The sequence below is a fragment of the Stenella coeruleoalba genome, assembly GCF_951394435.1.
Source record: "Stenella coeruleoalba genome assembly, chromosome: 20".
Taxonomy (NCBI): domain Eukaryota; kingdom Metazoa; phylum Chordata; class Mammalia; order Artiodactyla; family Delphinidae; genus Stenella; species Stenella coeruleoalba.
In genome coordinates, this window is record NC_137166.1 from 47,694,087 (window position 1) to 47,721,704 (window position 27,618).

General features: G+C 61.5%; 2 protein-coding genes across 3 annotated transcripts; one reads left to right on the plus strand and one right to left on the minus strand.

Moving 5' to 3' along the window:
• Positions 1-2,105: 2,105 nt before the first annotated feature.
• ERFL (ETS repressor factor like) lies at positions 2,106-7,659 on the plus strand (the record flags this gene model as incomplete). Its single annotated transcript, XM_079907258.1, has 5 exons — positions 2,106-2,172; positions 5,326-5,560; positions 5,971-6,166; positions 6,273-6,390; positions 6,858-7,659. 5 exons carry the CDS (start codon positions 2,106-2,108, stop codon positions 7,301-7,303), a joined length of 1,062 nt encoding a protein of 353 aa, XP_079763384.1. The 3' UTR covers positions 7,304-7,659.
• A 163-nt stretch (positions 7,660-7,822) lies between these two features.
• Positions 7,823-27,187, minus strand: ARHGEF1 (Rho guanine nucleotide exchange factor 1). 2 transcript variants are annotated; one of them, XM_079908133.1, is made up of 30 exons: positions 27,095-27,187; positions 22,625-22,667; positions 22,445-22,528; positions 21,842-21,955; positions 19,488-19,586; positions 19,202-19,244; positions 18,746-18,992; positions 18,257-18,286; positions 17,879-17,978; positions 17,637-17,733; positions 17,526-17,561; positions 17,168-17,305; positions 16,317-16,422; positions 14,933-15,100; positions 14,516-14,661; positions 12,933-13,079; positions 12,521-12,603; positions 12,152-12,277; positions 11,933-12,047; positions 11,713-11,813; positions 11,496-11,573; positions 11,202-11,277; positions 10,952-11,119; positions 10,347-10,434; positions 10,120-10,206; positions 9,682-9,749; positions 9,505-9,591; positions 8,925-9,088; positions 8,745-8,847; positions 7,823-8,436 (listed from the first exon to the last, which is right to left on the minus strand). In XM_079908133.1, exons 2-29 carry the CDS (start codon positions 22,652-22,654, stop codon positions 8,764-8,766), a joined length of 2,910 nt encoding a protein of 969 aa, XP_079764259.1. In that variant the 5' UTR covers positions 22,655-22,667; positions 27,095-27,187; the 3' UTR covers positions 7,823-8,436; positions 8,745-8,763. The 2 variants fall into 2 exon arrangements, with proteins under 2 accessions (XP_079764259.1, XP_079764260.1); XM_079908134.1 differs by lacking the exon at positions 14,933-15,100 and having other exon boundaries at positions 7,847-8,436.
• Between the last annotated feature and the right edge of the window lie 431 nt (positions 27,188-27,618).

Below are 27,618 nucleotides of genomic sequence, written 5' to 3' on the forward strand. Positions count from 1 at the left end.
ACGGAGAAGTAGGGAAAGACTGAATGATGGAGGGAGAGAGACAGAGAGAGACAGACAGGGGGAGAGAGCTGAGTGGAGAAAGGTGGGGAGAGACACCCCAGGTTGAGGGGAGACAAGGAAGGAGGGAGGAGACAGAAAAATGGAAAAGAGATAGTGGGAGGAGACAGAGAAGGGAAAAGAGAGACAAAGAGGGAGAGAGAGACAGGGAGGGAGATAAACAGAGAAAGTTGGGGAGCTGGGGTGAGATGGGGGTGTGGGAGCGAGGGCGGAGGGGCTGCCCCCAGGAGGGTCTGAGTGCTGGAGGGAGCGAGGGGGAGGAGCCTCTGTAGACGCGGGGCTGGGGGCTGGGGTGAGGGTGGCCGTGGGAGACCGGACAAGTGTGAGGGCAAGTGGGCTGCCAAGTCCGCTCTGGTGCCCAAGGGGTGGGGTGGGGCTTACGGGGGACAGTGTGTGTGGGATCTTCTGAGCAGCCGGGCGTGTGACAGGGACGGTGTGTATAAGAGTGTGTGACGGGGAGGGGTGCGGGGGTATCTGAGGGGCTTGCGTCTAAAGGAGGGAGGCTGAGGACAGCGCGCCCTCTGAGAGGTGGGGACTGGCGGGGTGGAGTGGTGAGAGGCAGAAGGATCTGGGGGTTGGGGTGTCTGGGATGGGCCTCTGACAGGAGCAGATGTCTGAGGGTGTGGGTGACCTAGGGTGAGGTCTGGGTGGTGGGGTATCTGAGGCAGAGGGCTGACAGAAAGGGGAAAGGGTCTGAGAGACAGGGATGGGCAGGGGATGGAGTGTCTCAGGAGAATTAGGTAACTGAGGAGAGGGGTGTCCGAGGGAGTGGGGATCTGAAAGGGGGGACCTGTTGCGGTGGGGGGAAGCCAGATACAAGGGGTGTCTGAGGGGGGCTGTATGGGGGGGAGGCAGGTCTAAGGGGAAGGGGTGTCTGCGGGGGAGGCAGGTCTAAGGGGAAGGGGTGTCTGGGGGGGAGGGAGGTCTAAGGGGAAGGGGTGTCTGGGGGGAGGCAGGTCTAAGGGGGAGGCAGGTCTAAGGGGAAGGGGTGTCTGGGGGGGAGGCAGGTCTAAGGGGAAGGGGTGTCTGGGGGGGAGGCAGGTCTAAGGGGAAGGGGTGTCTGGGGGGGAGGCAGGTCTAAGGGGGAGGCAGGTCTAAGGGGAAGGGGTGTCTGTGGGGGAGGGAGGTCTAAGGGGAAGGGGTGTCGGGGGGGAGGCAGGTCTAAGGGGGAGGCAGGTCTAAGGGGAAGGGGTGTCTGGGGGGAGGCAGGTCTAAGGGGGAGGCAGGTCTAAGGGGAAGGGGTGTCTGAGGAGGGCTGCCTGCCTGCGGGGAAGCAGGCCCAAGTGGTGGGGGTCTGAGGGGAGCAGCAGGCCGAAGGAGGGGCCTCTGCGGGAGCACTTATGCGGGCGCTGGGGGCCCGCTCTGCGGGGTGGTGAGGCGGAGGGCAGGGCGGGCGGGGGCTGGGCCTGCCCCCTCCCAGCCTGTCGTCGGGACGGCCGCCCGCCTGGTGCTGGCCGGCTCTGGGCCGACAGATGAGAGCTCCGGGCAGCGTGGGAGCTGGATGCGGCAGCCCGGGGGTCAGCCGGGAGGGGCGGGGTGGGGCCAGGAGGTTGGCAGTGGGAGAGACTTGGGGCAGCCACAGAGACAGAGGGAGACCCAGAGACGCAGAGACGGACCCTGAGAGGTCTGGCGAGAGGCGAGGGATGGAGAGACCGCGGCAGAGACGATGCGGGGTGGGCGGGCGGGCGGCGGGAGCCAGAGTGTGAGTGAGTGAGTGAGTGAGGAGCGAGGAGGGAGGCTGGGAGCCCCTGGTTCGTGATGGGGCGCAGAGGAAGGGGAGGCTGCCGGGAGGACTGGCTGGGAGGGAAGGACAGGGCACAGGGCCGGGAGAGGGACCGGGAGCCCGGGGGACCAGCAGGCGGAAGGGTGCCCGCTGGAGGAGGCAGGCGGGGCGGGATGTAGGGGGCAAGGGCCGCGGGCACCAGGCTGGCTGGGACCTGGGTGGAGGGGCAGTGCCAGCCCCCATGACCCCCGTCTGTCTCTCCCGCCTGCTCCATCCCGTCCTCATCCGTCTGTCTGTCTGGCCTCTCTGCAGGGCCAGCTCCACCATGGACTGTAGCTGCGTCTCCGACCTTCTCTTCGCCCCGCCTGCCCTGCCGGCTCTCTGGACCCCTGGTAACTGGCCCGGACCTCCCCCACCCCTTCCCCAGCCCTCGGGCCTTCCCAGCAAGCCGGCCCCACCTTTCTGCATCTCTCACTGTCTTCCTTCCACCTCCCCGGGTCTTAGTCAGAGTCGCCTGAATCCAACCCCTTCCTGAAAAACTTGGCTAAAAACTTCACAGCTAGATGTCCCTGCCACCTGCCTGCTGGGACGCGAGCGTCTTTTGGATGGCAGGTGAGGTGTGGAGGTTGGAGAGGGACAAGGAACCTGGGGCCTGAGGACCTGGGGTCTCGGCCGGCTGCAGTCTGCTCCCACCCAGGACCTGCGGTCAAAGAGAAGCAGGGAGACTGGAGAGAGGTGGGCACGGATGGGGCAGGGACGGGGACGAGAGGGGGCACTAGGCTAGGCGCTGGTGGACGAGTGGACAGACTGGATGACCCAGGCAGGGGGACATGGAGACGTGGCCAAACCAGCCGGAGCCTGGGAAAGAGGACGGCTTGCTTGGAAGTGGATCACCAGAGCGGGGATGTGGGCGCGCCCCACAATGAGAGAGACAGAGAGAGAGAGAGAGAGAGAGAGAGGAGAGAGAGAGAGAGAGAGAGAGAGAGAAAGACAGAGAGACAGAGAGAGAGAGAGGAGAGAGAGAGAGAGAGAGAGAGACAGAGAGACAGAGAGAGACAGAGAGAGAGAGAGAGGAGAGAGAGAGAGAGAGAGAGAGAGAGAAAGACAGAGAGAGACAGAGAGAGAGAGAGAGGAGAGAGAGAGAGAGAAAGACAGAGACAGAGAGAGAGAGGAGAGAGAGAGAGAGAAAGACAGAGAGACAGAGAGAGAGAGGAGAGAGAGAGAGAGAGAGAGACAGAGAGAGAGAGAGAAAGACAGAGAGACAGAGAGAGAGAGAGAAAGACAGAGACAGAGAGAGAGAGGAGAGAGAGAGGAAGAGACGGAACTTGGTGCCTGGTTACTTGGGGTCTTGGAGTGTGTCTCTGTGTCACCCTTCGGTGTTTCTGGAAGAAGGGGTCACCCTGGAAAAGTGTGCGTTCGTCTCTTTGTTGAGCCGGTGTGCCCGCTTGTCTGTGTACCTCCGAGGCTACCCGAGTGTCTCTGGGCTGGGTGTGTTGTGTGTCTTTGGGACTTTGAGGGGCTACAGCTCAGGACTGGGGGTGTCCGCCAGCTCGCCGCCATGTGTGTTCCTGCCGCGGTGGCTGAAGGGCCTCTGACCGCTTTCGTGGTGTGTGGCACTCCGAACCGAGTGGACGGCTAATCTTGGTGCATTTCGGGCTGCAGGGCTGGGTGCTCCCCAGGCCTCTGTGTTGGGGGCTGTGTCTGTGTTTGGGGTGTGTGGAGGTGGTTCTTGCAGCTGTGTGTCACTGAGTGTAGCTGGATGTTGGGGGCTGTGTGTCTTGATGTGTGTGTGTGTCTTGACGTGTATGTGTCTGTGTGTCTTGGCGTGTATGTGTCTGTGTGCCGAGGTTGCAGGTCCTCCCTCTTGTGTGTGTGCGTGTCAGCATGTACAGCACATCCCAGGACGTGCGTTGGACAGGTAGCGTTCCGGGCTGTGCTGTGTCTACGTGTGTGGCCAGTTGTGCGTTGTCACCTTTGGGGTCGTGTGGGTGTGTCTGTGATACAGCCACTTCCCCCCGGGATGTGTTCTGGGTGTGGAATGGGCCAGAGGCCGCGTGTCCCTGTTTTCTTAGGTGAGAAAGACCCCAGATGGAGTTGAGAGAAAAATTCTCCCTTCAGGGAGGAAACTACCTGGCCTTCTCCAGCCTCAGGCAGGGAGGCAGTATTTCCCATCTTTAGATACCAGGCAGCCTTGATGCGACCCTGCTCCTCTTTGCCTCACATCCCTGAAATTCTGATAAGCCAGAGAGGGCAAGGAACTGCCCAGGACCACACAGCAAGTAGACACAGATGGTCTGCCGGCTCGGAGTCCCCTCCCTCACCAGCCTCCTTCCCTTTCCTGCATGGTTGTCAGCTTCTTATAGGCTAATCATGCCTCCTGTTTTCATGCCTGGTTCTGGGGTCTCTGAGGAGGGGGAAGGGGACAGAGGATGTGGCCTAGGAGAAGCAGGACCCAGGGCCTGGGGCCTTGTGGATGGGAGGTGAGATTTAGGGCTGGCCAACAGCATCTGGGTGTCTGGACATGGGGCACGGGACGCCCACCTGAGCGTGAGACATACAGCACTGAGCTGTGGGTGTTAAGAGTTGGGTGCCTGGGGGGCTGGGGGTTGGGAGGCTGTTCTACTGTCATGGGGCCACCCAGGGTGTGCCTGTCAGGTTGACACACGCGTCTCGATGCTGCACTCACTGTCTCCACCACAGTGTTTCATCTGGGCCTTTGGGGTCCTGCTGTTAGTGGATCCCAGCGCTGAGGGGCCTGAGATGTGCTGTTGCGTGTGTTGGGATGGGTGTGCGATGCTCCGTATCCGGTGTGTCTGCCTTGGTAGCACATGGTGCGTGGTGTGTCATGCCCCAGCAGGAGTGTGGCACTCTGGTGCACCTGTGTCCCATGGTACAGCTGGGGGTCCCTCGAGGGTGAGTGGACGTCTGTGAGATAGGCTGTGTGCCGTGGGCATCCGCAGACACTCACTGCTCTCAGACCAATGTAGCATGGATGCAGGGAGGGGACACAGGGACGTGAAAGATAAATTCATGGACAGGTGCAGAGACACACATGTACACAGGCCCAGCCTGGACGTGCCAGGGTGAGGTCAGCTGGGGCTGTAAGGGGGAGGGAAGTTCAGGGAGAGACGGACAGGAGACACGGAGGGACGGGGGGACAGCAGGAATCAGGGTCTCTCAGACCAGAGCCCTCCGGGGACAGGGCCAGCCTGGGGGGCTGTGGGGAGAATGCAGGAAGCTGGCCCCTCCCTCCCACCCTCTGCCCACGTTGTGCAAAGGTAGGGGACCAGGCTGGAACTGCCAACCCAGCATCCCTGGACGCCGAGTTCTCTCCCTCTATTTGGACAGTTTGGGGACTAGACACCAACTGGGGCGTGAAGAGCGGGAATCGGGTCCCTAAACATGCGTGAGGCTGGGCGACTGCTCATCAGAGACCAGGAGTCAGGGGAGAGCTGGATGCCTCCTGGTTCCTGAATCCAAGGAGGACCCAGAGCCCCGGACTCGGCGCCCTGACCCGGGGCCGCACCCCTGCCTCCCGTCCCCAGGGTTTGCCTTCCCGGATTGGGCGTACAAGCCGGAGTCGTCCCCCGGCTCGAGGCAGATCCAGCTGTGGCACTTTATCCTGGAGCTGCTGCAGAAGGAGGAGTACCAGGGTGTCATCGCCTGGCAGGGGGACTACGGGGAATTCGTCATCAAGGACCCCGACGAGGTGGCTCGGCTCTGGGGCATCCGGAAGTGCAAGCCGCACATGAACTATGACAAGCTGAGCCGGGCCCTGCGGTGAGGGGGGGCTGGGGGCCGGGACTCCCACTCCCACCTCGCCCCTCTCCCCTCACTGCCCCTCTGGGCCCCTGCCCCCTGGGGGCTTTCCCTCAGCTTCCTGGGGCAGAATCCTGTGGGATCCCAGCACACAGGGCTCTGCACGTGGAGCTACTGTTAAGTACCTACTTGTGAGTGAAAGGAAGGCACGAAGGAAGGACCGGAGCCCAGGGCTTTGGAGCCACACAGGCCAGGATCCCAGCCCCTGCCTCACCCCTTCCTTGCCCCGTGACCCTGGCCAAAGGATTTCTGCGCGCCTCAGTTTCCCCAAGTTGTTGTGCTCTGTGCTGGGCGCAGAGCACGTGTTAGGGGCTCTGCCTTCACCTCCCTGGGCCCCGCCCCCAGCATCAGCATCCTCCTTCTGCCCACAGTTACTACTACAACAAGCGGATTCTCCACAAGACCAAAGGGAAGCGGTTCACCTACAAGTTCAACTTCAGCAAAGTCGTGCTTGTCAATTACCCACTGTTGGACGTGGCGGCAGCCACCACGGGCTCTCCACTCTTGCTGACCCCGGGTCCCTTTGGGGGAGCCCCTGGGCCAGATGCTCCTCCCCTCACCCCCGAGGTGAGTTAGGATCCTGGGATCCCAGAGCGAGGTGCTTAGTGCCATGAACCCCCTGGGGAGGGGCAACCAGTCTGAGTGGCACCCACTCCCTCCCCTCCCTCTCCAGACCCTGCAGACCCTGTTCTCTGCCCCACGCCTGGGAGAGCCGGCGGCCCGGGCACCCCTGTTCACCCCCGAGACAGACAAACTGCGTCTGGACAGCCCTTTCCCGTTCCTGGGCTCTGGTAAGGGCCTGGGGTCCAGGCGTGCCGGGGAGGGCTGTGTGAGGGCAAAGATGGGGGAGGAGACAGGATGCAGGAAGGAGGCTCCAGGCGAGGCTGTGTGTGTGTGCGCACGTGTGTGTGTGTGTGTGTGTGTGTGTGTGTGCGCGCGCGCATGCGCGCACGTGTCGAGGCTCTGTGTGTGTGTATGTGTGAGCGTGTGTTTAAAAGTCGGAGGATGCGAGGTGAGGCAGGGAGGAGGGAAGCTGGAAAGGGGAACAGGCCGAGAGAAGGGTTTTCTGGGGCGCTAAATGAATGGGAGGCGGGTGGGGAGGTGGAGATGGGGGGAAGCCCGTGTGGGAGGACAATGGGAGAATCGGGTGGAATATGGCAGGGAGGTGGCACCCTTCACTAAGGCCCCGGCCGCCAGCCCCGATAGTGGGGCAGAGAGGCCCAGCCTGAACGCCACCCCCGTCCCGCCACCCCACCAGGTGCCACCGGCTATTCCAAGCCCCCCGGCCTGCTGGGTCCCTTCGGCCGCGCCTTCCCAGAGCACCCCTGGAACTTTAGCCCGTACCTCACCGGCCCCTTCCCCAAGCTGCCCCCGCCTCTCTACCCCCCCCACTTCTACCCCAACCCTCTGGCCGGTTCCCTGGGCCACCTGCCCGCAGCAGGGGCAGGGGGAAGCCCCAGCGCTGCGCCCCTGCTGGCTGCCGCCGCGGAGGGCCTGGGCCCCGAGCGCCCCTCGGGCCTGGCAGCAGCCCCTCGCCTGGCACTGCCGAGGGCTGGGGGCCCAGAGGCCGCGCTGGGGGGCAAGGACAGCGACTCGGAGCTGGAGATTACCGACGTCAGCGGCTGCAGCTCTGACAGCGAGGGAGAGGAGGGCCTCCCCGTGCCCTCCAAGGCCAAGGCGGGCAAAGGGGGTGTCGGCAGCTGAGCCCGGGTGATGGATTCTGCCAGGGCGGGGACCGGGGTGGCCGCTCGCACAGCCTCTTCTGTTGTCTGGTCTGCTCTCGATGTCCTGCCTGAGGCCGGGGAACAGCCTTCGGCCCCTCCCAGGCCCAGGCCCACGGCGGCCCCAGTCTTCTTCCCCAGCCCCAGACTGGGGGGGGGGGTCTCATCTCCCCCTCCAGAGAAGGGAGGGGACACGATGGCCTCCAGCTTCCTCCCCAGGCTCCAGTTTGAGGGGGTCCCCGCCTGGCCCACTCCCAAAGTGCAATACGGCGCCCAGCCTTCCCTGCCCACCTGCCCCTGTGCTGTGACCTAAGTGTTCGTGTGGCCGTGTCTCCCCCTGTGCCGGCCCCAGTCCTGATGCCCCCCGCCTCCATCACAGGCCCCCTGGGGACAGGGAGCTCAGAGCAATAACCCCGCCCCCAGCCCCCACCCAGGAGGGCCCCCTCCCCACCCCATGACCCCCACCAGCGACCTCCAGAGAGTTTACTACAAAAATAAAAGAACAGAAAGAAGTGTGAGATGCAGGGCACCCAGCGCTGTCGTGCGTGACCAGTGGGCTCGGGGGTGGGAGCTGGGAGGGGTGTTGGGGGGGGCCTGGGGAGTCACTGTCAAGGCACAGGGACGAATGAATGAACAACTGGAGAAAGGCAAAAGGCACAGAGGCGACGGGGTAGGACAGACGCAGGAAGTGATGCCAGACAGTTGTGGAGGGTTCCAGACACCACGCTGGGGCCCTTGCCCGCCCTCGCCCGCCCTCACAAACACAGACCTCTCCTTAGATAATATATATTAAAAAATAAACCTCCAATTCAGGGTATAAAAACAGAGCAAAGGCACTTGGGGGTGGGGGTGGGGGCTGCCCCCCCACCCCGGGCAATACTGAGATGGCCCAGGAATGGGGGCCAGATAGTGCCCCCATGGAATGAAGCCCTGAGTCCCCCAAGCAGGAGGGAGAGAAGGCCGAGGCCAGCGGGAGGTTCGGGGGGGCAGTGATCCCAGCTGGGCCCCCCTAGGCATGGCCCTGGCAGCCTGGCTCCCTCTCCTCAGGCCCTTGGGGTTGGAGATGCTGTGGCAGCTGTGCAGTGGCGGGTGGCCCTCTCCTTCTTGCGAAAAGGCCTGGGGGGAGGGGGAGATGTAGGAGAAGAAGGGAGATGGAGATGGGAAGAGAGAGGGAGAGAAAGAGGAGAGAGATGGAGAGAGAAACAGACAGGGAGAAAGGGAGGGTGCGGAAGGAGCACAAACGAGCCAGGGAAACAGAAACTGACAGAGAGGGACAGATGGAGGCAGGAGGCAGAGTGGGGAGATGCGAAAGTCAAAGACAGAGGGAGAGAGATGGATGGGGCTGTGCAGCGGCGAGTGCCTGAGGTAGCCACTCTGGTCCCTCCTCTCCAGGCAGTGCCTGGCTCCCCCAGTCCCCCACTCACCTGCCTGGGGCAGGGGTCCTCAGGTACAGCCAGACTGGGGGACAGTGTTCTCCCCGAGCGGAGACAGGAGGAGTCTCAGGCGGCAAAACTCCTCCTCCACCTCCTGGTTGGGGATCCTCAATGAGAAGGGTCCCTCCACTGAGTCAGCCCCCTTCCTCCCCCCCCCCCCAAGGCCACCACCTCCAGCTGTTTAATGGTCTCCTCCAGGCTGAGCAGCTCCTCCCGAATTTCCTGGGGCTGTGCTGGGCTTGGGGGGCCGCCCCCTGGGACTCCATCGCCTTCGAGCGGAGGCCCCACCCCGCTGTCTTCCTCCGAGGGAAGCAGGAGCTGCTTCAGGGACAGCACTGGACAGGGGCAAGGGAACAGAGTCAGAGGCAGGGCTCGGGCTGGGATGGGTGGGAGGTGAGGGGTGGGAAAGAGGCCAGGAGCCTGCGGGTGGGAGTGAGCTTCCGGTTGGCCAGACCTGCAGAAGGGGCTGGAGGCTGCAAAAGGGGGTGCAGAGGTGAGGCTGGGGCTAGGGTGGGGCGGGGCGGAGGGCACCGAGGACAGAGATGGGTCCAGGGAGAGGCTAAACTGAAGGTTAAGGAAGGGACGGGACTGCAAAAGGAAGAGGGACTTGGGGCCGCCAAGGACAGTGGTGCAGGGTCGGGGCCGTGCAGCAGGTGGATTTGGTTCATTTGTTTCTGGCGGCTGGCCACATGGCAGGTTGGAAAGCACTGTTCCGGCTGGCGGCAGCCCTGCGGGGGTGGGGCTGAGCTACCTTTCTGAAGGGCCTTGGCGGCGAGCTGGCCCTCAGGGCCTGGTCTGCAGAAGGGCAGGAGGGCGCTGAAGATTCTCTCCATCCGGCCTGGGTCGGGGAGCAGGCAGGGGACTCAGATCCTGCTGGGCTTCCTGTGGACACCCCACCCCCACTCGGCACCCCTCCATCTAGGCTTACCGTCAGCCGGAGGCATCTCTCGGCCACCGTTGCCGTTCTCAGAGCTGCTGAGCAGGGGTTCACGGGTGCTGGGGGGAGCAAGTGCTGGGTGACCCCGCCACCCTGGCCCTGGTGGGCAGCAGGGGCAGGGAGACAGAGAACTAGAGGTGGGGAGGCAGGGAGGTCCGGAGACAGAGACAGAGGTCAAGGCTGGGAGACAGGGAGACAGACAGGCCCGGCTGGTGGAAGACAGAGAGGCCTGGATAGGAGACAGATGGACCATGGTGGGGTCGGTGCACGCATGTACACACCTTCACAGGCACGCGCGTGCACGCGCGCGCGCACACACACACACACACACACACACACATACACGTGGAGACTGGGCTGGAGCTCAGCTTCTGGGGACACACAGGGAAGCTGCCCCCTGCCCTCCACTTGCCTCCCTGGCCCCCTCACCTGCTGGGGCTGGGCCGGTGTTTGGGTCGGGAGGTGCGGGCAGGGACCTTCAGGGATCCAGCGGTCTCAGTGATGAGGGCACACCAGCTGGGGAGACAGGGCAGCCCCTGGGCAGTCAGAGCCCCCAGACCCTGTGCCAGGACCTCCCACCCACCCCCTGTCCCCAGAGATCCGGGGGCCTGGGCCTCCTCCCCCTCCCCCCGCTCTTGGAACCCAGAGCTGCTCACTTCTTCCGCTCCGACACGGTCTGGGCCACCAGCTCGTATATCTGGGCCTCCTGGTCCCAGGTAAAAATGACATAGAAGGCTTTGTGATCTGCAGGGGGAGGGAGAGGTGAGGCTCAAAGCCAGGGCCATCCCAACATGCACCTGGGGAAGGCCCCCATCACGGTGGCACCTGGTGGCTCCCACGACTCAACTCACCCCCCGCCCCGCCCCCGGTGCCTCCCTCCGGAGCCCTCCCTCACCTAACCAGGAAACAAGCCCCCAGTCTGGCTCTACCTGTGAGACCCCTGGAACCACTCCCACCACCACGGCCCCTCACTGGGCTCCCAGCTCCCACCCCTGCTGCCTACAACCCCCAAGAGGCAGCCAGGGTGTCTTTTCAAAACACCAGTTAGAACTGGCTGCTCATCTGTGCAGAAACCTGGGCAGTTCCCCAGCTCACTCGGTAAAGCCACAACCGGCCTGGGGCCCCGCCGCGCCCAGCCCAGGGCCCCCCTCTCACGGCCTCGGCCTTGGGCTGCCAGGCCTCCCCTTGGCCAGAACGTGCGTGCTGGGCTCCCTGGAGGGCTCCTCCCCTGCCTTGGGGACAGCTGTGCCTGGGGCCTCACCGGTGGCCACCTCTCGGGTCATGGCGGAGGTGAGCCGCAGCACTGGCCGCAGCATGGTCTTGCCGTCGGGTGTGGGCGTCAGCGTCCGGCTGTGCGATTTGAGCAGCAGCCGCTCATCCTGGCGCTGCAGCAGCAGCAGCAGGTCGTCCAGCAGCAGGACGTGGACCTCTGCAGGGGGCGAGGCCCGTGCTCAGCACGCTCCCTGGACAGCCCTGCCCCGCGGCCCCCCGCTCGCGGCCCTGGCGCTCACCCACAGCCTTGTCCTTAGTCACCCGCCACGTCAGCGGGCCCTCATGGACCAGCTTCTTCTTGGTGATATCCAGGTTCTGAAGGCAGGAAGGAGTGATGGTCAGTGAAGGTGAGGGCGGGGCAGGGGAAGGTGGGGATGACCATGGGGTCAGGAGGGGCTGCCCCGCTGGGAATGAGAAAGAAGGGCGTCAGGGTTGAGGGGCCCCTCTTGCTTCCTGGGTGTGTTATCAGAGAATCCCCAGGGCGGGGCGGAGGGGAGGAGAGGGGAGGGCAGGTGGGGCGGGGGCGGGGCCACCTTGAACTCGCTCAGCATGGGGTCGCTGCTCTGCCGCAGGTGGGACAAATCCAGGCGCCTCTGATAATCCTTGAGCCGCTGGGGCGGGGAAGGGAAGGGAGTGTCACTGGGACAAGCCAAGAGTTGGGGCCGGCCCACAGTGACCCCGACGGGGGCAAGCCGGGGGTCCTGCCCACGCGCACCCCCTGCCCCGGCCCGGGGCCCCGCCCAGGCTCACCAGCAGGTCCTCCATGTCGCGCACGGCTTGGTTGACGTGGTGCAGAATTTCCCTGCAGCACTCAGCCGCCAGCTCCACTTTCTCCCGTTCCGCAGGCTCTTCTGCAGGCAAGGGGGAGACCAGCCCCGGTGAACCCCAACCCTGGAAGCTCCCAGTCCCTAGGCCAAGATTAGAGACAAGCGGGCGGAGCCCAGCAGCATGGGGCAGGGCCTGCGGCTACCTGTGTTCTGCCCGATGCTCTGCAGCAGCAGCGGGTACTTGGTCAGACGCTGCATCTCCGTGGGGATCATGTCCTTCAGCTGCAGGCGGCGGCACCGGGGGCGGCTCTCGGCCTCCTGCGGGGACGGCAGTGCTGAGGCGGCTCTGCTGAGGCTGGCCTTGGGGACCGGGACGCCGGCCCCCCTCCCCTGGGACCCTGGGGCCCAGACCCCTGCCTCACCTGCACGAAGGCACAGAACCGAGGCTCCTTGCGCTGTTTGGCTTTGAGCTGCTCTAAGGCAAACGACTGGCGGCTGCAGAAGCGGGAGGAGATTTTCTGGAACCAGGAGCCCTCGGTACCATCAAACTACAGCAAGATTCAGGCCAGGGAGGGTGTCTCAGGGGGGATTGGGGGGAGCGGGGCCTCACATGGGGATGGCAGCCTAGACAGGAGGACAGGTTAGGGGCCCAGACCCCTGGGTCTTAAAGGGGTTGAAAGCTTGAGACCTGGTCTCCTGGGGCCTGCATTTCAGGTCCCCAGCCAGGAGGGGGGGGCGGGGTGAGGGGAAGGGGGGGCACCCTCACCTGGGCCTAGGCTGGGCACCCTCACCTGGGCCAGCAGCACATCTCCGATCTCCTCAATGAGGTAGCCACTGTCCTGCCTCCGCTTCATCAGGCGATCAAGGAACAGGGCTGTGGAGAGCAGAGAGGAAAGGGGGTGCTGTCAGGGCCCGTGAGACCGGATGCAGAGCTGGTCGGGAGCTGGTGGCGGGGGTGGGGGTGGGGTCGGGCTGCAGGTGGGTGTGTCTGATCCATGGGGCCGGTGGGCCTGTCCCTCCCTCACTCCCCACCACATGCTTGTGGAGGATGTGTCCCTAGAATGTGAGCTCTGGGGTTCTGGGGTGGGGTCGTCCCCAGAGCTGGAACAGAGGCTGCCCGTGAGACCAGGCTCCAGGGTTTGTCGTTGAGGCAACGAAGGAGAGAGCTGGCAGTGGGACGTAGGGCCACAGCCCTGCACTCACAATGCACCTCGATGAGCTCGTCCAGGCTGGGGAAGATGTTCTGTAGCTCCTCCAGGGAGAAGAAGCCCCCATCCGCCATGGGCTGGTAGAAGAGGTCATAGAGCACCCGGAGCATGCGCACGTGGGCCGCCTCTGTCACCAGCAGCTCTGCAGGGCCACCGGGCAGGAGGCATGGTTGGGGAGCATGCAAACTAGGGGGGGGCACTCTCAGAGGCAGGCTGGGGAGTGAGGAGGGGACGGGACAGGGATGATTCTCCCTGGGTGGAGTCACGTGCCCCTGAAATAGCCAAATTCCTCAGCCCCACTGCCTTTCTGTTCCGGCTGGGGCAGCCAGGCAAGGCGACCATGGTCCCGGTTTGCCCCGCACCATGGTTTTCCCGGGACATGGGATTTTCAGTGCTAAAACTGGGACAGTCCCAGGCAAACCGAGACAAGTCGGTCTCCTCACTGCCTGCAGCTGTGTTTTATGTCTAACCGTCCAGCAAGTTTTCTCAGGCTCCGTTTCTGGCACAATGACCCCCTCTCTGCACAGGTTGATGGCCCGAGTTCCAGGGGCCCCAAAAGTCCCCGGAGACTAAATGTACCATTTTGTGTGTTACGTATGTATATTTTTCTGGTGAGAGAAACCGCTATGCTGTCCGACGTGGTAGCCACGAGCCACACACAGCTCTTCAAATACTGCTTAATTAAAATGCAATGCAATGCAAAATTCAGTTCTTAGCTGTACTCGCCACACTTTAGGCACTCAACCGCCATTATATGGCTGGTGGTTACCATGCTGGAAAGCACAGATATTGCCTGTGACCGTCATTCCAGAAAATTCTATCGGATAGCACTGCTAATGTTTTGATCAGATCCTCAGAAGGATCTGTGACCCAAAAAGCAGTTATCTGCTGCCCTAAAAGTTCTGAATGAGAACCCTTCTTACTATTAAGTAATCTGTAAATTAACTTCCAAATGAGCTTCCAAAAGGACTGTACGTTTGCCAAACTCCCCTCAACACACAAATGAGTTGAAATCACAGCACAGGATCGAGACAAAAACGATACTCCCATCATCTGTCTGCTCAGAAGTAAGCACTGCTAACGTATTGATTATCTTCCCAAACTTTTCTGGGTGGGAACCTTTTTGTCCCCCGAGCGCTGAAGACCAGTCCTAACAGCGGCTGCATCCGAATGCTCTTACCCTGGGCCCACCACTGCTGAGCGTTTCACACTAATCATCTCACCTTCATCTTTGTGACAGTCCCGTGAGGTAGGAACTATCACTGCCCACGTTTCCCAAATGAGGAAACAAAGGCTCACGCTAGAAATACAATTTTATAGACCGTGTCTGGCTCCTAACATCAACACTGTCCTGCACTACAAAAAATTCTTCGGAAATGTCACTTCAACGATGGCCGCATTCCCGTTCCATGGAATATTCCACAATTTACTTAACAAACGGTGCTCTGTCAGAAGCGGGCTGCCTTCAAGCTCTGCCCGGTGTAAGTAACACCGAGATGGACATCTCCCTGCGTCTGTCTGACTTTGCTGGAGCTGGGCTGTGTCCTCGGCCGCAGTGGCTTGGAGGAGGTGACTCACCGCTGATGACCTCCTGCCGCTTCACCTGGCTCTTGGGAAGGCTGTGCAGGGTGCCCGGGGGGACGAGCTCCCGCCAGCCGGGGGGCTCTTCTGGTTCCAGCTCTAGTCCCAATCGGCCCGGCTCCCCCTCGTCTCCAGGCTCGGGGCTGTGGGACAGAGGCCTCATTAGGGCCCCAGCGCAGGGCATCCCAGAGAAGAGCCTTCAACTCTGTATAGTGTCCAACCCCATCCCCCAGGGCCGCAGACCAGCCCCCAGATCTGGAAAGAAGCCTCTTACCCCTCTCCTGGGACCACTGGAGGCCCTCAGTGACCTCAGCATCTGATACCCAGCTCTTGGTGATTCTGGCAAAGATCCCCCACCCTGGCCTCCCTGACTCTCCAGGCTGCCTCAGTGGATGGGGGGAAGGAGGGACGTACGTGGCTCGTCGGGCAGGGCCAAGCACGGCCGTGGCGGAGCTGGGGTCCATGTCCACGTCGCTCCGGGAGCGGCCCCCACCCCGGCCCTTAGCCCCGAGGCTGCCCCGGGAAGGCCGGCGGCGGTCACTCACCCGCAGGCTCTCCGAGCGCCCCAGACGCCCCGACAGCCTGGACCCCGAGGCCAAGGACAGAGTCAGACAGAGGCCAGGACAGAGATAAGGAGAGACCAAGACAGGGACAGAGACGGGGAGAGACCAGGACAGAGATAGACAGGGACAGGTGGGGAGAGACCAGGACAGAGACGGGGAGAGACCAAGACGGGGACAGAGACGGGGAGAGACCGGGACAGGGACAGATGGGGAGAGACCAGGACAGGGACAGAGACAGGGAGAGACCAGGACAGAGATCAAACATGCAACAGAAGAGAGGAGAGAGTCAGAAGGACCAGTGTGACTTTGGGGTGCTGGGGCAGTGAGGGGGGTGGCCAGAAGGGATACTGAAATTGGTGGAGGAGGGGATGGGAACCCAGTATGGAGCACAAAACTGACCCCTCCCTTCCCTGAGGCAGGGGGATGGGGACAGAGGCAGGAGTTGAGGGAGGGAAGGGGGATTCCAATACTTAGCTCTTCGGCTTGAGGGTGGCGTGCCCACCCACCCCTCACAGGGGTGAAGGGGAGGGGGTGGCCCATGGGGAGAAGGGGAGAAATGGGGGAGGGGCTAGCCCTCCCCCCACCCAGGGCCCAGGCACCCACCTCTTCCACCTTCTGGGGAGAGAGGGGCACAGGGTCAGAGGTGGACCCAGATGGAACCCAACTCACCTCCCCCACCCGCCAAAGGGTCCCCAAAGCAGCGGCACAAGGACAGGCAGGGGGCAGAGCCTGCCCCCCAACTGTGAGGGGGACAGGGCCCCCAGGCACAGAGCACAGAGGGCTGGGGGATGGAGGGAAGGGGCACTGGGAGGCAGGAGCAAGGCAGCTGGGCTGGAGGCTTAAAAGAGAAGGGGGGGAAAAAAAAGAGAGAAGGGGGAAAAGATGGAAAAGTGCAGGGCGGAGGGTGGGGGCAGAGGGAGAGGGGCCAGGAGGAGCTGAGGGGAGGGAAAGCAGAGGAAGTGGGAGGAAAGGAGAGAAAGAGAGGGGGGAGGGGGAGGGAGAAAATCAGTGAAAAAGGAAGGAGAGGCAGAAGAGAAGGAAAGGGGAGACGAGGAAAGACAGAGCGGAAGAAAAAGGGAGAAGACGGAAAGAGGGAGGAGCGGGGCAGAGTGGAGACGGCTTGGCTCAGGGACAGGCAGGTGCAAGTGGCAGTGCGACCCCCAACACACACCCTCCCTGCACTGCATAAGCCCGGTCCTGCGCCCGGCACCTCCCCTGCACCCGGCCCTGGGCACCTCTCCGTGTCAGCACCCTCCTCTGTGCTCTCCAGGGGCGCTGCAGGCTCCAGGCTGGCTGGGCCCTGCGGGGGCGGGTCCCCCAGCTCCGGGAGGGCGTCAACACCTGTGGGGATAATGGGGGTGGGGAAAGCAAGGCTGGCTGGAAGGTCCCTGCCACGGTGAGACCCACACCCTGGGGGCCTCCGTTCCTCTAAAGCCATCCAGTGCCTGGCCGACACCAAGTGGCTGCTCTATACTTCAGTGGGAGACGGACAGATGGAAAGACCTCTGAGAACAGGGTCATGGGCAGGTGGGGCTCAGTGGGTGCAGATGCTGCAAAACTAGGGTGCCAGCGTCGCACTCGGGGAGGAGACTGGATGCCTCCACATCCATGCATTCTCCCAACACTCAACTGGGACTTGTGGGAAGAGAATGTACCCGTTCAGAGGTGAGGGGACTGAGGTTCGAAGAGTGGGGAGTGACTTCCAAGATCTAACACAAGTCAAGCGCAGAGCCAGGGTCTGAACCCATGCCTGGCCAAGTAGCAGTCTGAGATCCAGCGGGCTGAGAGCCACCCAAGGAGCGTGAGACCTTAAGTTCATGGAGCAGCCGGGCTCACCATCTAAGGGAGGCTGACTGGTAATGTACTCAGAGAGGGTTCTGGGAAATGAAGCCGTGGGGGCTGATGGGAAACGTAGTCCAGGGAAGTGGGGAAACCTGTCACCGGAACAGAGGTGCGAGCTTGCGAAGAAAGCCGTGGAAAGGGTAAACCGAGGGAAGGGGTGGGTTATCAATAACCCTGGTGACCAGGGGCAGGGAGGGCAGAGAACCAAGGGGCTGTTCTGCTGCGGGGCCCAGGAAACTCTCACCTGGTTCCCGGTCAGGGCTGTCCCCAGACAGAGGGTGCAGAGAAACTCCGGGGGTGTCCTGCCCAGGGGCTCCGACATTCCGGTCCCGGGAGGGCACCCCCAGACCTCCCTTACGTTCTGTAAGGCCTGGCTTCTCACCTGGGGAGGCAGCGAAGGACAAAGGGGAATATGAGAGTCCAGCGACTCTAATTCACAAAGGCCTGGGGTCCAAGATGCTGGCCCATCACCCAGGAGACCCCTACTCCACCCTCAGAGCCAGGAGTCCCAGCCCCTCGCCCCTCCTCCCTCAGACCTAGTAGGTCCCCTGCCCTCCTCTCTCAGGTCCCCAGGACGGATGCTCTAGCTTCAGGACTATTACCATCAGCCTCAACTTTGAGGTGTCGAAAATCTGGGGCTGAAACGAGAGATGGGATCATGAGGTGGGGGCAGCATGGGGAAGTCGGGGCGGGGCTGAGGCTGGGCACCTCACCCTGGGGTTCTCCCCGGTTCCAGCGGGCGGCATCCAGGAAGCTGCTCAGTCCTTTCTTGGTCTTGGTCGGCTCTTCTGACCGCCGGTTCCCCATCACCTATGGAAGGTGGGGGGAGGAGGGGGCTGGGCATTTCTGGGCCGATGCCAACAAAGAGGGATCCGACCCCAGCGGTGCAGAGCCTCGAGGCTCCCTGGGGGTCTCTGGGGAGGTAAGGGCCAGGTTTGGGCGCTCGGGGAAGCACCTTTTTCCGGAAGAAATTCCTCCCCGACTTCTTGTCTCCACTCTTGGTCCGCACCCCGAGGTGGCGCATGTACAGGGTGATGGCACTGACCACAGCAGCACTGTGGGGAGGGGACGGTGAGGGCACACAGACACACACACTGCCACGTGCACTCCCACGGATGCAGGTACCCTGCTACCCTCACAGCTCCCCCTCCGCTCGCTTCCCACACCAGCCCCATGACCACTTCCTGCTGAGTATCTGAGGAAAGGGGGGAGAGAGAGGGTTTTAGAGGATGGAGCCAGAGGTGTTGCCCAACGCCCAGGCTCCTAGGCGGCAGGCCCTCCTCCCTCGGGCCCAGAAAACCAAACTCCCCGCCGGCCTCTCTCCTTCCATCACCTCTTTTCCTCATCGTTAGAGATGGTGTGTCTGCAAGAAAAAGAAAGAAGTTTGTAACAAATTTGCTAAGCCTGGGGTCCCTGTCCACCCAGCACAATTGTCCAGGTTCCTGTCCCCTCCAAAGCTGGCACAGGGAGAGAGGAGAGGCAGATGGGGGCGGGGGGGGGGCTGCTGCTGACACATCTGCGAAGGACAATCACTGAAGGCCAGACTCTCACCCGGGGTCGTGAGAGTTGCAAGGACAGGACCCAAAGCCCAGGCCTGAATGCAAGACCGTGGACAAGACCCGGAAACTAGGAGGGACCCCAAAGCTGGGAAGGGAAGATGCAAAACCAGATGGACTAAAATGCCAGGGCTGGGCCCCAGAAGTCAGGGGAGGAACCCAAACGCTGGGAAATAAACGCTGCAGCTGCAGAGGGAGCCGGGGAGCGGAAGGAACGGGGCAGCAGGGGGCGCCCTCTGGGCTGCGGAGGGGCTGGTCCCACTCACTGCATGTCCTCCAGGTGGGCCAGCTGCCGCTCAGCCAGGTGCCGCTCCCGGGCCTCATAGGTGGCGCGGTCCCGCCCAACCCAGGCCCCCAGCTGGATCAGCTCCTGCTCCCAGGGTGTCATGCCCATGAGCTTCTTGGAGCGGAAGTCCTCCAGCTGCCGGCTGACAGCTGCCTGCTGGGTCTGCACCACCTCCTGCACGAAATGCCGCTGGACATCCTCGGAGAGGAGATCGGGCCGCGTGCGGTCTGCAGGGACAGCGGCCAGTTCCAGGGGCTGCGACTCCCCACCCACCCTTCGACTCTGACAGCTATGCTTCCTTGGGCTGTGGGGGCCATGAAGAAGGAAGGACAAGCCCCTGTCCTGGGAGCATGAGAGTGTGGCCTCCCTCCCGGGGGTCTCCTGGTCCCTGCTAGAGAACACGTCCTCATCCCCAGATCCCCTCTCCTCTCCTTACCAAGTTCAAAGGCCACGGTGGGAGGGACCGTCACCCGCAGAATCTGCTCAGGGGAGAGAACGGAGTGAAGGGGAGGACTGGGCAGTGAAGGGGGCAGTGTTGGGATCAATGGGATGGCAGCCCAGGTACCAGTGGGTACGATGCTCTGAGGGGAGGGAGCAGTGGAGGGGGGGTCAGGCTGGCACAGGGTCTCCCCAGACCAGGCCGCCCTTCACCTTGCCCTCAGCAGGCTGGCTGCCCAGGGTGAAGGGGACGGGGGATGGGGCCCCCCGAAGGTGTCTCTCACCGCACACTTATCCAGGAAGCTGTGGCAGAAGTCGCCGAAGGCCTTCTTGGCCTCCTTGGGGCCCAGTGAGCCCAGCATGTCCGCGTGCAGGCAGCAGAGCTGGGGGAGACGAAGCATGACGTATCCTCCTCCCACCCCACCCAAACCGCACTGCCCCCGGAACGCCTCAGGGCACAAACCCTCTGCGAAGCGCTCCCTGACGTCCCCCATCCCCGTCCCAGGCCCCCGCCTGCCTCCCCAGGCCACCGCGGCTTTCGTTCATTTTCTCTCCTGTGAAATGGTTCTTTGGTCTGTCTTCTCTCTGCTGCTGCTGCTGCTAACGCCTCCCCCAGCTACAGTAAGCGGGCTCGGTGTGTCCCTGACGCTGTGCAAACTCTTTAGCCACATTAACCTGCTTAGTCACGGGGAGGACTACCGTTATCCCATTTTACAGATGAGAAAACAGCTAGTAAGTGACGAAGTTGGGACTGGATCTCAGGCAGCCTGTCTCTACTGCTCCCCATTGCCTAGCAACACCGTGAGTTACTTGAGGGCGTGTGTGTGTGTGTGTGTGTGTGTGTGTGTGTCTGTGGCAGGGGGGGACGTTCTGATTCATCTGTGTCCCAGACAGGGCCTAGTACACAGCGGCACTGAGCACATAAACAGGAGGACAAGGGCACTCACTCACTCACTCACTCATCAAGCACGCCTTGAGGTCGCCTACGTGGCAGCCCTATGCTGGGTGACACTGGCAATGCTGTGGGGCCTCCAACCTGTCCTGGCTCCTGGGAGACTGTCATCAGGTAAGGGACATGGTCTCAGTGTGCTAAGGACTCGCCCCAGTAATCTATGCCTACCCCCTCCCCACACCCCCATAAGGCAAAACTCCATCAGAGGCCCACAGGAAGCAGCCCAAGGGACCACGACTATCTCCCGGCCCCTCCCCCAGCCAAGCAGGTGAGGAAACAGCGTGAGGACAAATCTCAATGTGCCGAAGGCCATCTGGGTCACCTGAGCCGAACCTCTGGCCCTGGCCAGGCCTCAGTTTCCTCATCTGTAAAGGGACACGGCAGGGCTTCCCTGGTGGCGCAGTGGTTGAGAATCTGCCTGCTCATGCAGGGGACACGGGTTCGAGCCCAGGTCTGGGAGGATCCCACATGCCGCGGAGCAACTAGGCCCGTGAGCCACAACTACTGAGCCTGCGCGTCTGGAGCCTGTGCTCCGCAGCAAGAGAGGCCGCTATAGTGAGAGGCCCGCGCACCGCGATGAAGAGCGGCCCCCGCTTACCACAACTAGAGAAAGCCCTCGTGCAGAAACGAAGACCCAACACAGCAAAAATAAATAAATAGCTTACTAAACTCCTACCCCCAACATCTTCTTTTAAAAAAAAAAAAAGGGACAGAGCAGTCAGCACAATCCCTGGGCTAAATTCCAGGAGTTCAAGTTCTAGAAACCCTCAGGCTCGGCAGGGGAACTCCCTTGCCAGAGGGCCAGAGCCTCCATGCCCCGGGGCGGGGGCAGCCACTTTTCTGGCAATTTCCTGATGGCCTGCCAGCTTCTGAAGCTTTGGTGTCAGTCGATACGCTCTTCTCTCTGCACCCCCCAGGCCTCCCTCCCTGCCACTTCCATCAGTCTCCTTGTTTTCTGGAGGGATCTACCACGCATTTCCAGTACAGAGCAGTGCCCTAGGCTAAGCCCAGCTCCCAGCCTGTGCTGGGCTGCACGGGGTCTTCTTGGGACGGGACCCTGGTCCACAGAGCCCCCTCCAGCCAGTGTTGCGGCTTCTCCCTCCCCAAGCCACCTGCTGGGTTCTCTAGACTCTGCAGGTGTCTCCCAGATGGCATGGCTCTGCATGCACACCTCCCCGGTATTTTCTGCCCTATAACAAGTTTTCCGGGTCATCCGTTACATGCCCTCTGCTTCGCGGGCTGCTTGTAGCAGTTTCCTTGTTTCTGGACCAGAGCCTACTGTGCCGCCTAGACCCGAGGAGGCTAACGGTTTTCTCCCAACCACCAGCTCTGAAGGACTGACTGGTGGCACGTGCAGAGAATTTGATTTCCAGAGTCTGTGAAAAGGCGCTGTCACTGATGGGTGATGCTGCCGTGGGCACGGAAGGCGGCCGGGGGCATGGTTTCCGCCAGGCTGCTGGATTCTCCGTTGCTCTCCGAGACTCTGCCGTGCCTACTCTCCCGGGATGCGCCCACTGCTCAGAAATTTACACGGGGCACCTGCAACCTTGTCTGCATCCCGTGGTGGGCTTCTTGGCTCTCAAGCTGTGCGCTCTGGATCATCCTCGCTGGTCTAACGCACTGAGCACTGCGGCTGGTCCCCGCCCCGCCCCGCCCCGCCCCGTGCCTGCCCAGCCCCGCCCTCACCAGGGGTCCTGGCTCGAACTGCATGGCCACGTGCTGCAGGAGGGCCATGAGGTGGGCCGGGCGCCGCTTCACCTGATCCAGGCTCTGGTACTGGTTGTTTTGCTCCTCGGGGTTCTGGGGGTGGGGATGGGAGTGAGACAGTGGGGAGCAGAGGAGGGGCTTGGGGCTTGACCCTCCCTCTTCCCTGGTACTTCCCGATGGATCCAAGCTGGCAGGTGGGGTGCTGATGGTGGCCAGTCAGGGGTTGGGGAGAATGGATGAGATCTAATGTTACAATGGTGGGTGAAGAGGACAGAAATCAGGAGAGATGGAATGAGGATTTGTGCTGTAATTAGGGGGCGGGGCAGTGATAAAAACTGGGGTTAAACAGGGTGAGAGACTGTGCTGTAATGGGGGGGCATTGAGGATGGGGTGAGGGGATGAGGAAGGAGGTACCAGTAAGATTAAAGAAAGAGAGATGGGCAGTGAGAGGAGGCCGAGTGACAGCATCTGAAGACAGAGAACAGGACCCAAGGTGGGAGAGGGGACACTGAGGTTGGGACTTGAGGGCTGGGGCCCCAGGGAGCCTGGGACAGAAACTTTCCCACCCCCCCTCCCTCTCACCGTCTTCAGCTCATTCTCAAAATCCTCGTCCTCAGCCCCGATGATGCTGATGGGCACCAGGCCAGGCCGGGGGGGCCCTGGGGCCTGTGGAAGGGGAAGGATGGCTTCAGCCCACAGTGCTCCCCACCACACAGCCCCCAGTCCCCTCACCCCCCGGCTCTCTCCGCTCTCTCCACTCACCGCCCCTCGGGCGACGTCTTCGGCCTCCATGGGCTCTGCAGGGCTGGGGGAAGAGGAGGGGCCGCGGTTAGAGGGGTGGCAGAGGGCGGCCCAGGGCGGTTACTCACAGATTCCTGGCCCAGGTGCCAAGGTGAGTAAACAGCCTCCACCCCCATCGCGGCCTCCACAGCTCAATGGGGCCTCTGTGTGGCGACAAAGAGCCCTTCAGAGGCCAGCCAGGGCAGGGAGCCCAAGGACAGGGAGCCTTGTGGGGGGGGGGGGGGGAGCTGGAGGCCAGGAGCCTGGGTCCGTGAGAGAGCTGCGGCCATGAGAGCCTGCGATTTCGGGTCCCCGATGGACGAGGGGCTGGGGGCTGGGTCCTGAGGAGGCAGGGCCGGCGGGCGGGCAGAGGTGGAAAGGCTAAAGGGGGGCTGGGAGGGAGGTAACTGGGGCCTGGGGGCTCTGCTCTGCCCTGTGACAGGCTTGGGGCAGGGTGCTGCCTCGGAACCCACCAGCCCTGCTTCCTGTGACAGGAAGTCACAATGGCAAATCCCCCAACCCCCAACTCCCTCCACATGAGAAAACCAAACTGTGAACCCTCCTCCCTCAGGACCAAGAGTCCTCGACCCCATTTCTTCCCCTCAGGGACCTGGCATCTTTCCGGCTTCCATCCCAGAAAACAAGGGACGGTCCTCAGAGAGCTCATCCCAAGGGGTGTCCATCTCTCTCACCCTATGTCCACCTGTCCGGTCTGTCTGTGTGTCTGCCGGCTTGCCTCTCCCCAGCTGCCTCTCCACTGAAACTGCCTCATGCCTTTGACTCTCTTCTCCCTGTGTCTTCATTTTCTCTCGCCTTTCCTTCAGACCTGTCTCATTTTCCCACTGTCCCTGCCTCCCCTCCGCTAGGCCCCACCCCTGCTTCTCTTGCTACCTGTCTTTCCCCTCAGCCTCTGCCTGTCTCCCCACATCTGGTTCCTGCAGCCACTGTCCCCGCACCTGTCTGCGTCACTGTCTCATTTGCTGTCTCTCGTCTCTCTCCCTCCCATCTCTCGCTGTCTCTCCCATCTTGTCTCCCTTAGAATCTCCACTTCTCCCCGCGTCTTCCCACTGACGTTTTCTGTGTCCTTAATTAGTCTGACTAATGCCACTCGAGCCCGTGTCAGGTGGGAAGGTGCTGTGGAAACAGGGGTGGGGTGGACCAGTGCGGGGGGGTTCTCCCCACAGCCCAAAGCTATTTATAACCCTAGTCGCTGGAGACCCACCCTTCTCCCTCTTCCACAGGCCTCCTCCCTAGCACTGGGATTCTGATTATGATCATTAAACAATGATGCTTTCTGGAGTGTCCAAATGCCATCCTATGGGTTCACCCAAGCAGGCCTCATTTTTATTCTTTTCCATAAAGTGTATTTGTTCAACATCCAAGCTTGGATCTGAGCATTGTTAAACGTTCACATAAATAAATTTGCAAAACAAGGCAGAAAAATAATAGTGATTTATTATGAGAGCTGAACTTACATCACACTCAGTGTGCTAGGCACTGCCCTAAGTGCTTCTCACAGAGTAAATCACTGAACCCTCAAAACCGCAAGCACCCCCATGCTATTATTACTCCCATCCGAGATAGAAAACCTTCACTGGGGACTTCCCTGGTGGTCCAGCGGTTAAGACTCCGTGCTCCCAATGCAGGGGGCCTGGGTTCGATCCCTGGTCAGGGAACTAGATCCCGCATGCTGCAACTAAGACCTGGCACAGCCAAATAAATAAATATTTTTAAAAAAAAGAAAGAAAGAAAGAAAAAGAAAACCTTCACCAGGCCATCAGCTGCAACTTCTGGGCTGGAAAGCATGACCATGGACATGGAGGGTCCCTGCTCATCCCACTCAGGGGTGGAAAAGTTTGACAGAGGCAGGGAAGATTCCAAAAGGGCAAAGGTGAGGACACACACGTTATCTGAGCAAATGCTTACGTGCCAGGCAGGCCCCGGAACATGCATTTGATGTGTATTATCTCTTTTTATTCCTCATCACAATGATAGGAAATAATAGTTAACAGTAAATGTACACTAAGTGCCATGAAATACGTGCCAGGAACAGTATTAATGCTTGACAGATATTAACTCAATCCTTTCAGTGACCCTGTGAAATCAGTCTTCTTCTTATTATTATCCCCATCTTACAGAGGAGGAAACTGCAACACAGCTCATAAGAGGCAGAGCCAGGATTCCGACCCAGGCAGTCTGGCTCCAGAATTTATGCATTTAACTCCCAGACTGTGCGGCTTTGGAGCATGGGGAATCCCCACCCCGACCTTAGGAAACTGAAATCTGAACCAAAGCTGAGACACATCAGGTTTCCCTATGGTGTCTGGGAGTCAGGGGTTATGTGGGCACTGTGGCCTGGGCAGGAGTACAGATTGGACTCAGCTGCCCCACAGAGGCCTGGGGCTCAGAGAGGATTGGGGAGGGGGGTGGTTGCTTAGAAGATGGGGTCCCACAAAGGCTAGAGAATGATGGGTCAGATGGATCTAAAGGCAACTGACAAGCCCTGGGGTCCAGCAGAGGGGGTGCTATGTGCATGGGGCTGTGGAGATGAGGGCAGGTTCAGAAGGTCCTTAAGGGTGGGGGTCCTAGAGCAAAGCGGGCATGTGTGAGGACTACGTGGGTGCCTGGGTTCTCTGCAGGGCTCAGGGTCTATAAGATATTGAGTGGATGAGCCTGGTCTCCAACCTATAAGATATTGAGTGGATGAACCTCTAGGAGCCTTAAAGAACCTAAAACACTGAGTAGTCAAGGTGAGCCCTCGGAATGCATAAGGACCCAGATTCTATCTGACATATGATGGATCTACAAGGATCCTTGGATCACACAGGATCATAAGTCCTTAAGGGGAAGAAGCCAGTTTACGGGATCTCTGGAGACTTAAAAGGGGACCAGAATTCTATAGGGGAGTGTGGTGGTCCCCGAGACCCAGGATCTACAGGGCCCCGGATTCTAGCGGATGCTATTGATCCATGGAAACCCCACATTCTGTAAGGAGCCGGACCTCCATGGGGCGGGGGGCGGGGGCAGCAGGAACCTGGAGGGTCTGTAGGACCTTGTAATTTACATGGAGCGTGGCGGGTCTACACGAGCCCCAAATCATATGTAGGACGTGGCGGGTGTACACGGCCCCAAATCCTACAGGGAACGTGGCAATGTGCATGGTCAGGGATGCTGGGGAAGACGTGTGGAGTCAGGGTGTGACGCCCGCCGGGGGCCGCGTCCCTCACCTGCTCCGGGTCGGAGGAGAAGCACCGCTGCTGCCAGAACCGAAGCCTCCGCACGCCGGCTCTGGGCTCCCCTACCCCCGCCTCCGAGTCGCTCTAGCCACCCCAGAGTCCACCTTTGCTTCCAGCTCCACTCCTCCCGCCAGCCGCTCTAGCCCGCTCCTGCCAGGCTCCAGCCCAGGAGACTCTACTCCTCCTGTCGGCCGCTCTAGCTCTCCACTGAGCCACGCTGGCCAGATAGGGCCGCTCTGGCCTGCCTTGGAGGGCTGGCGTTTCCGTATCTCGACTGCCCCCGTCACTCTCCTGGGCCCCGCCCCCTACCCCCTGCCCCCCGCCCCCAGGCCAGAGGTGGGGATGGTTCCAGCCCCCAGACCAGTGCTCAATACGAGAACACCGAGTCGCCCCGGCCCTTCGCCCCTAGACTGGGATCCCTACCCTATCTTTCCGCCCTAACTTGGGACCGTTTGAATTCCCAATGCTCGTACATTAATTCTCCCCGCACTGCCCCCCACCCCGCCTCACACTTTCCGCTGGGGCCGCAAAGCAAAAATCCTGGGTTTGAGCATACCTTCCCATCTGACGTGCAGTGGAACCTGGAAAAAGTAATTAACTCTCCCTGGGCCTCAGTCTTCCCATCTGTACAATGGGAAAAGATCCCCAGTTCTGTGCCCCTGCAACCCATCTCCCAGGGTATAACTCATGACCCAGAAAAAGACCTTTCCAAAAAATGCTTTCAAACGCGTTCTGCAACTTTCAGCTTCACAACGGCCTATGACCCTGTTATTGTCGTTTTTCCTTTTGGGTGGCTCTAAGCATGCGGGGTTGGAGGATGGCGCTTAGCTGAAAGCACCTGCGAATTCAAATCCCAACTCCACTCGGTCTCACGATGTATGTGACCTGGGGCAAGTCGGTTTTACTCCCTGGGCCTCAGTTTCCCCACCTGTGCAATGGGAGTGATCATCCGTCCTCCGCCAGACAGTTGGGAAGCCTTGACCCCCGGCTCGCAGCCCTCATCTCACCTACTGGGCACTGAACAAGTATTAGTTCTCCTCTCTTTGTCCCCTTTGACAGATGGAAAAACTGAGGCCCAGGGAGGGGCGCCTGCTGGCTCAGCGGGGCCGGGAGGAGGCCCCTTCACTGCCGGCAGCGCCCAGCCCCCTCCCTCCTCCTCCCCACTTCCCCTAGCAGCCGAGGGGAGAGAGGCCGGGCGGGGCCAGGGACGGTGTACCTGGTGTCCGCGCGGGGAGGTGACCGGCGGGGCGCCCGAGGTCGGGCTCGGCGATCCCGGGCCCGGTGTCCCGGCTCCCGCTTCCTGGCTCTGGCGGGGCAGGAAGTTGGGGCGTTTTTCCGGAGGCCCCCGCCCCGCCGCCCCTCCCCGCTTCCTGCCCGCGCCCCGGGCCCGCCCGGCACCTCCGCCTCCTTCCCCTTCTCGCCGCCAGCCCCGCCCCTCCTTTCCCCGCTCCGCCCGGGACCCGCCCGACCTCCGCCGGCTTAGTCCGCCTGCCCGTCCGCGGGGCGCGGGTTTCACCTTTCTCATATATGTCTGGCGTCGGCCATCACCTCCCTGGCGAGGCGGGGGGCCCTGCGTCCGCCTCAGTCCGCGCAGCGGCCGCCCCTGCTTTCCGTCTCTGTGTGTCTCTTGGTCTTCCTCTCTTTTTTTTTTTGCCTCTGTGTGTGTCTGTCCGTGTTCCTCTCTTTGTGTCTGTCTCTCTTTTTCCGTTGAGGTCTTTCCCTCCCGCTCCCAGGCCCCTG

Bases quoted from the DNA above. Each gene is read 5' to 3' on its own strand.
- ARHGEF1 (XM_079908133.1), bottom strand. From the start codon at position 22,654: ATGGAGGCCGAAGACGTCGCCCGAGGGGCG. The intron at 17,979-18,256 runs GTGATGGAAGGA...CCCTCCCCACAG, and splicing joins TCTAACGATGAGGAAAAGAG to TGCTGCTGTGGTCAGTGCCA. The intron at 12,278-12,520 runs GTGAGGGTGCCC...ATCTTGCTGTAG, and splicing joins GAGATGTGCTGCTGGCCCAG to TTTGATGGTACCGAGGGCTC.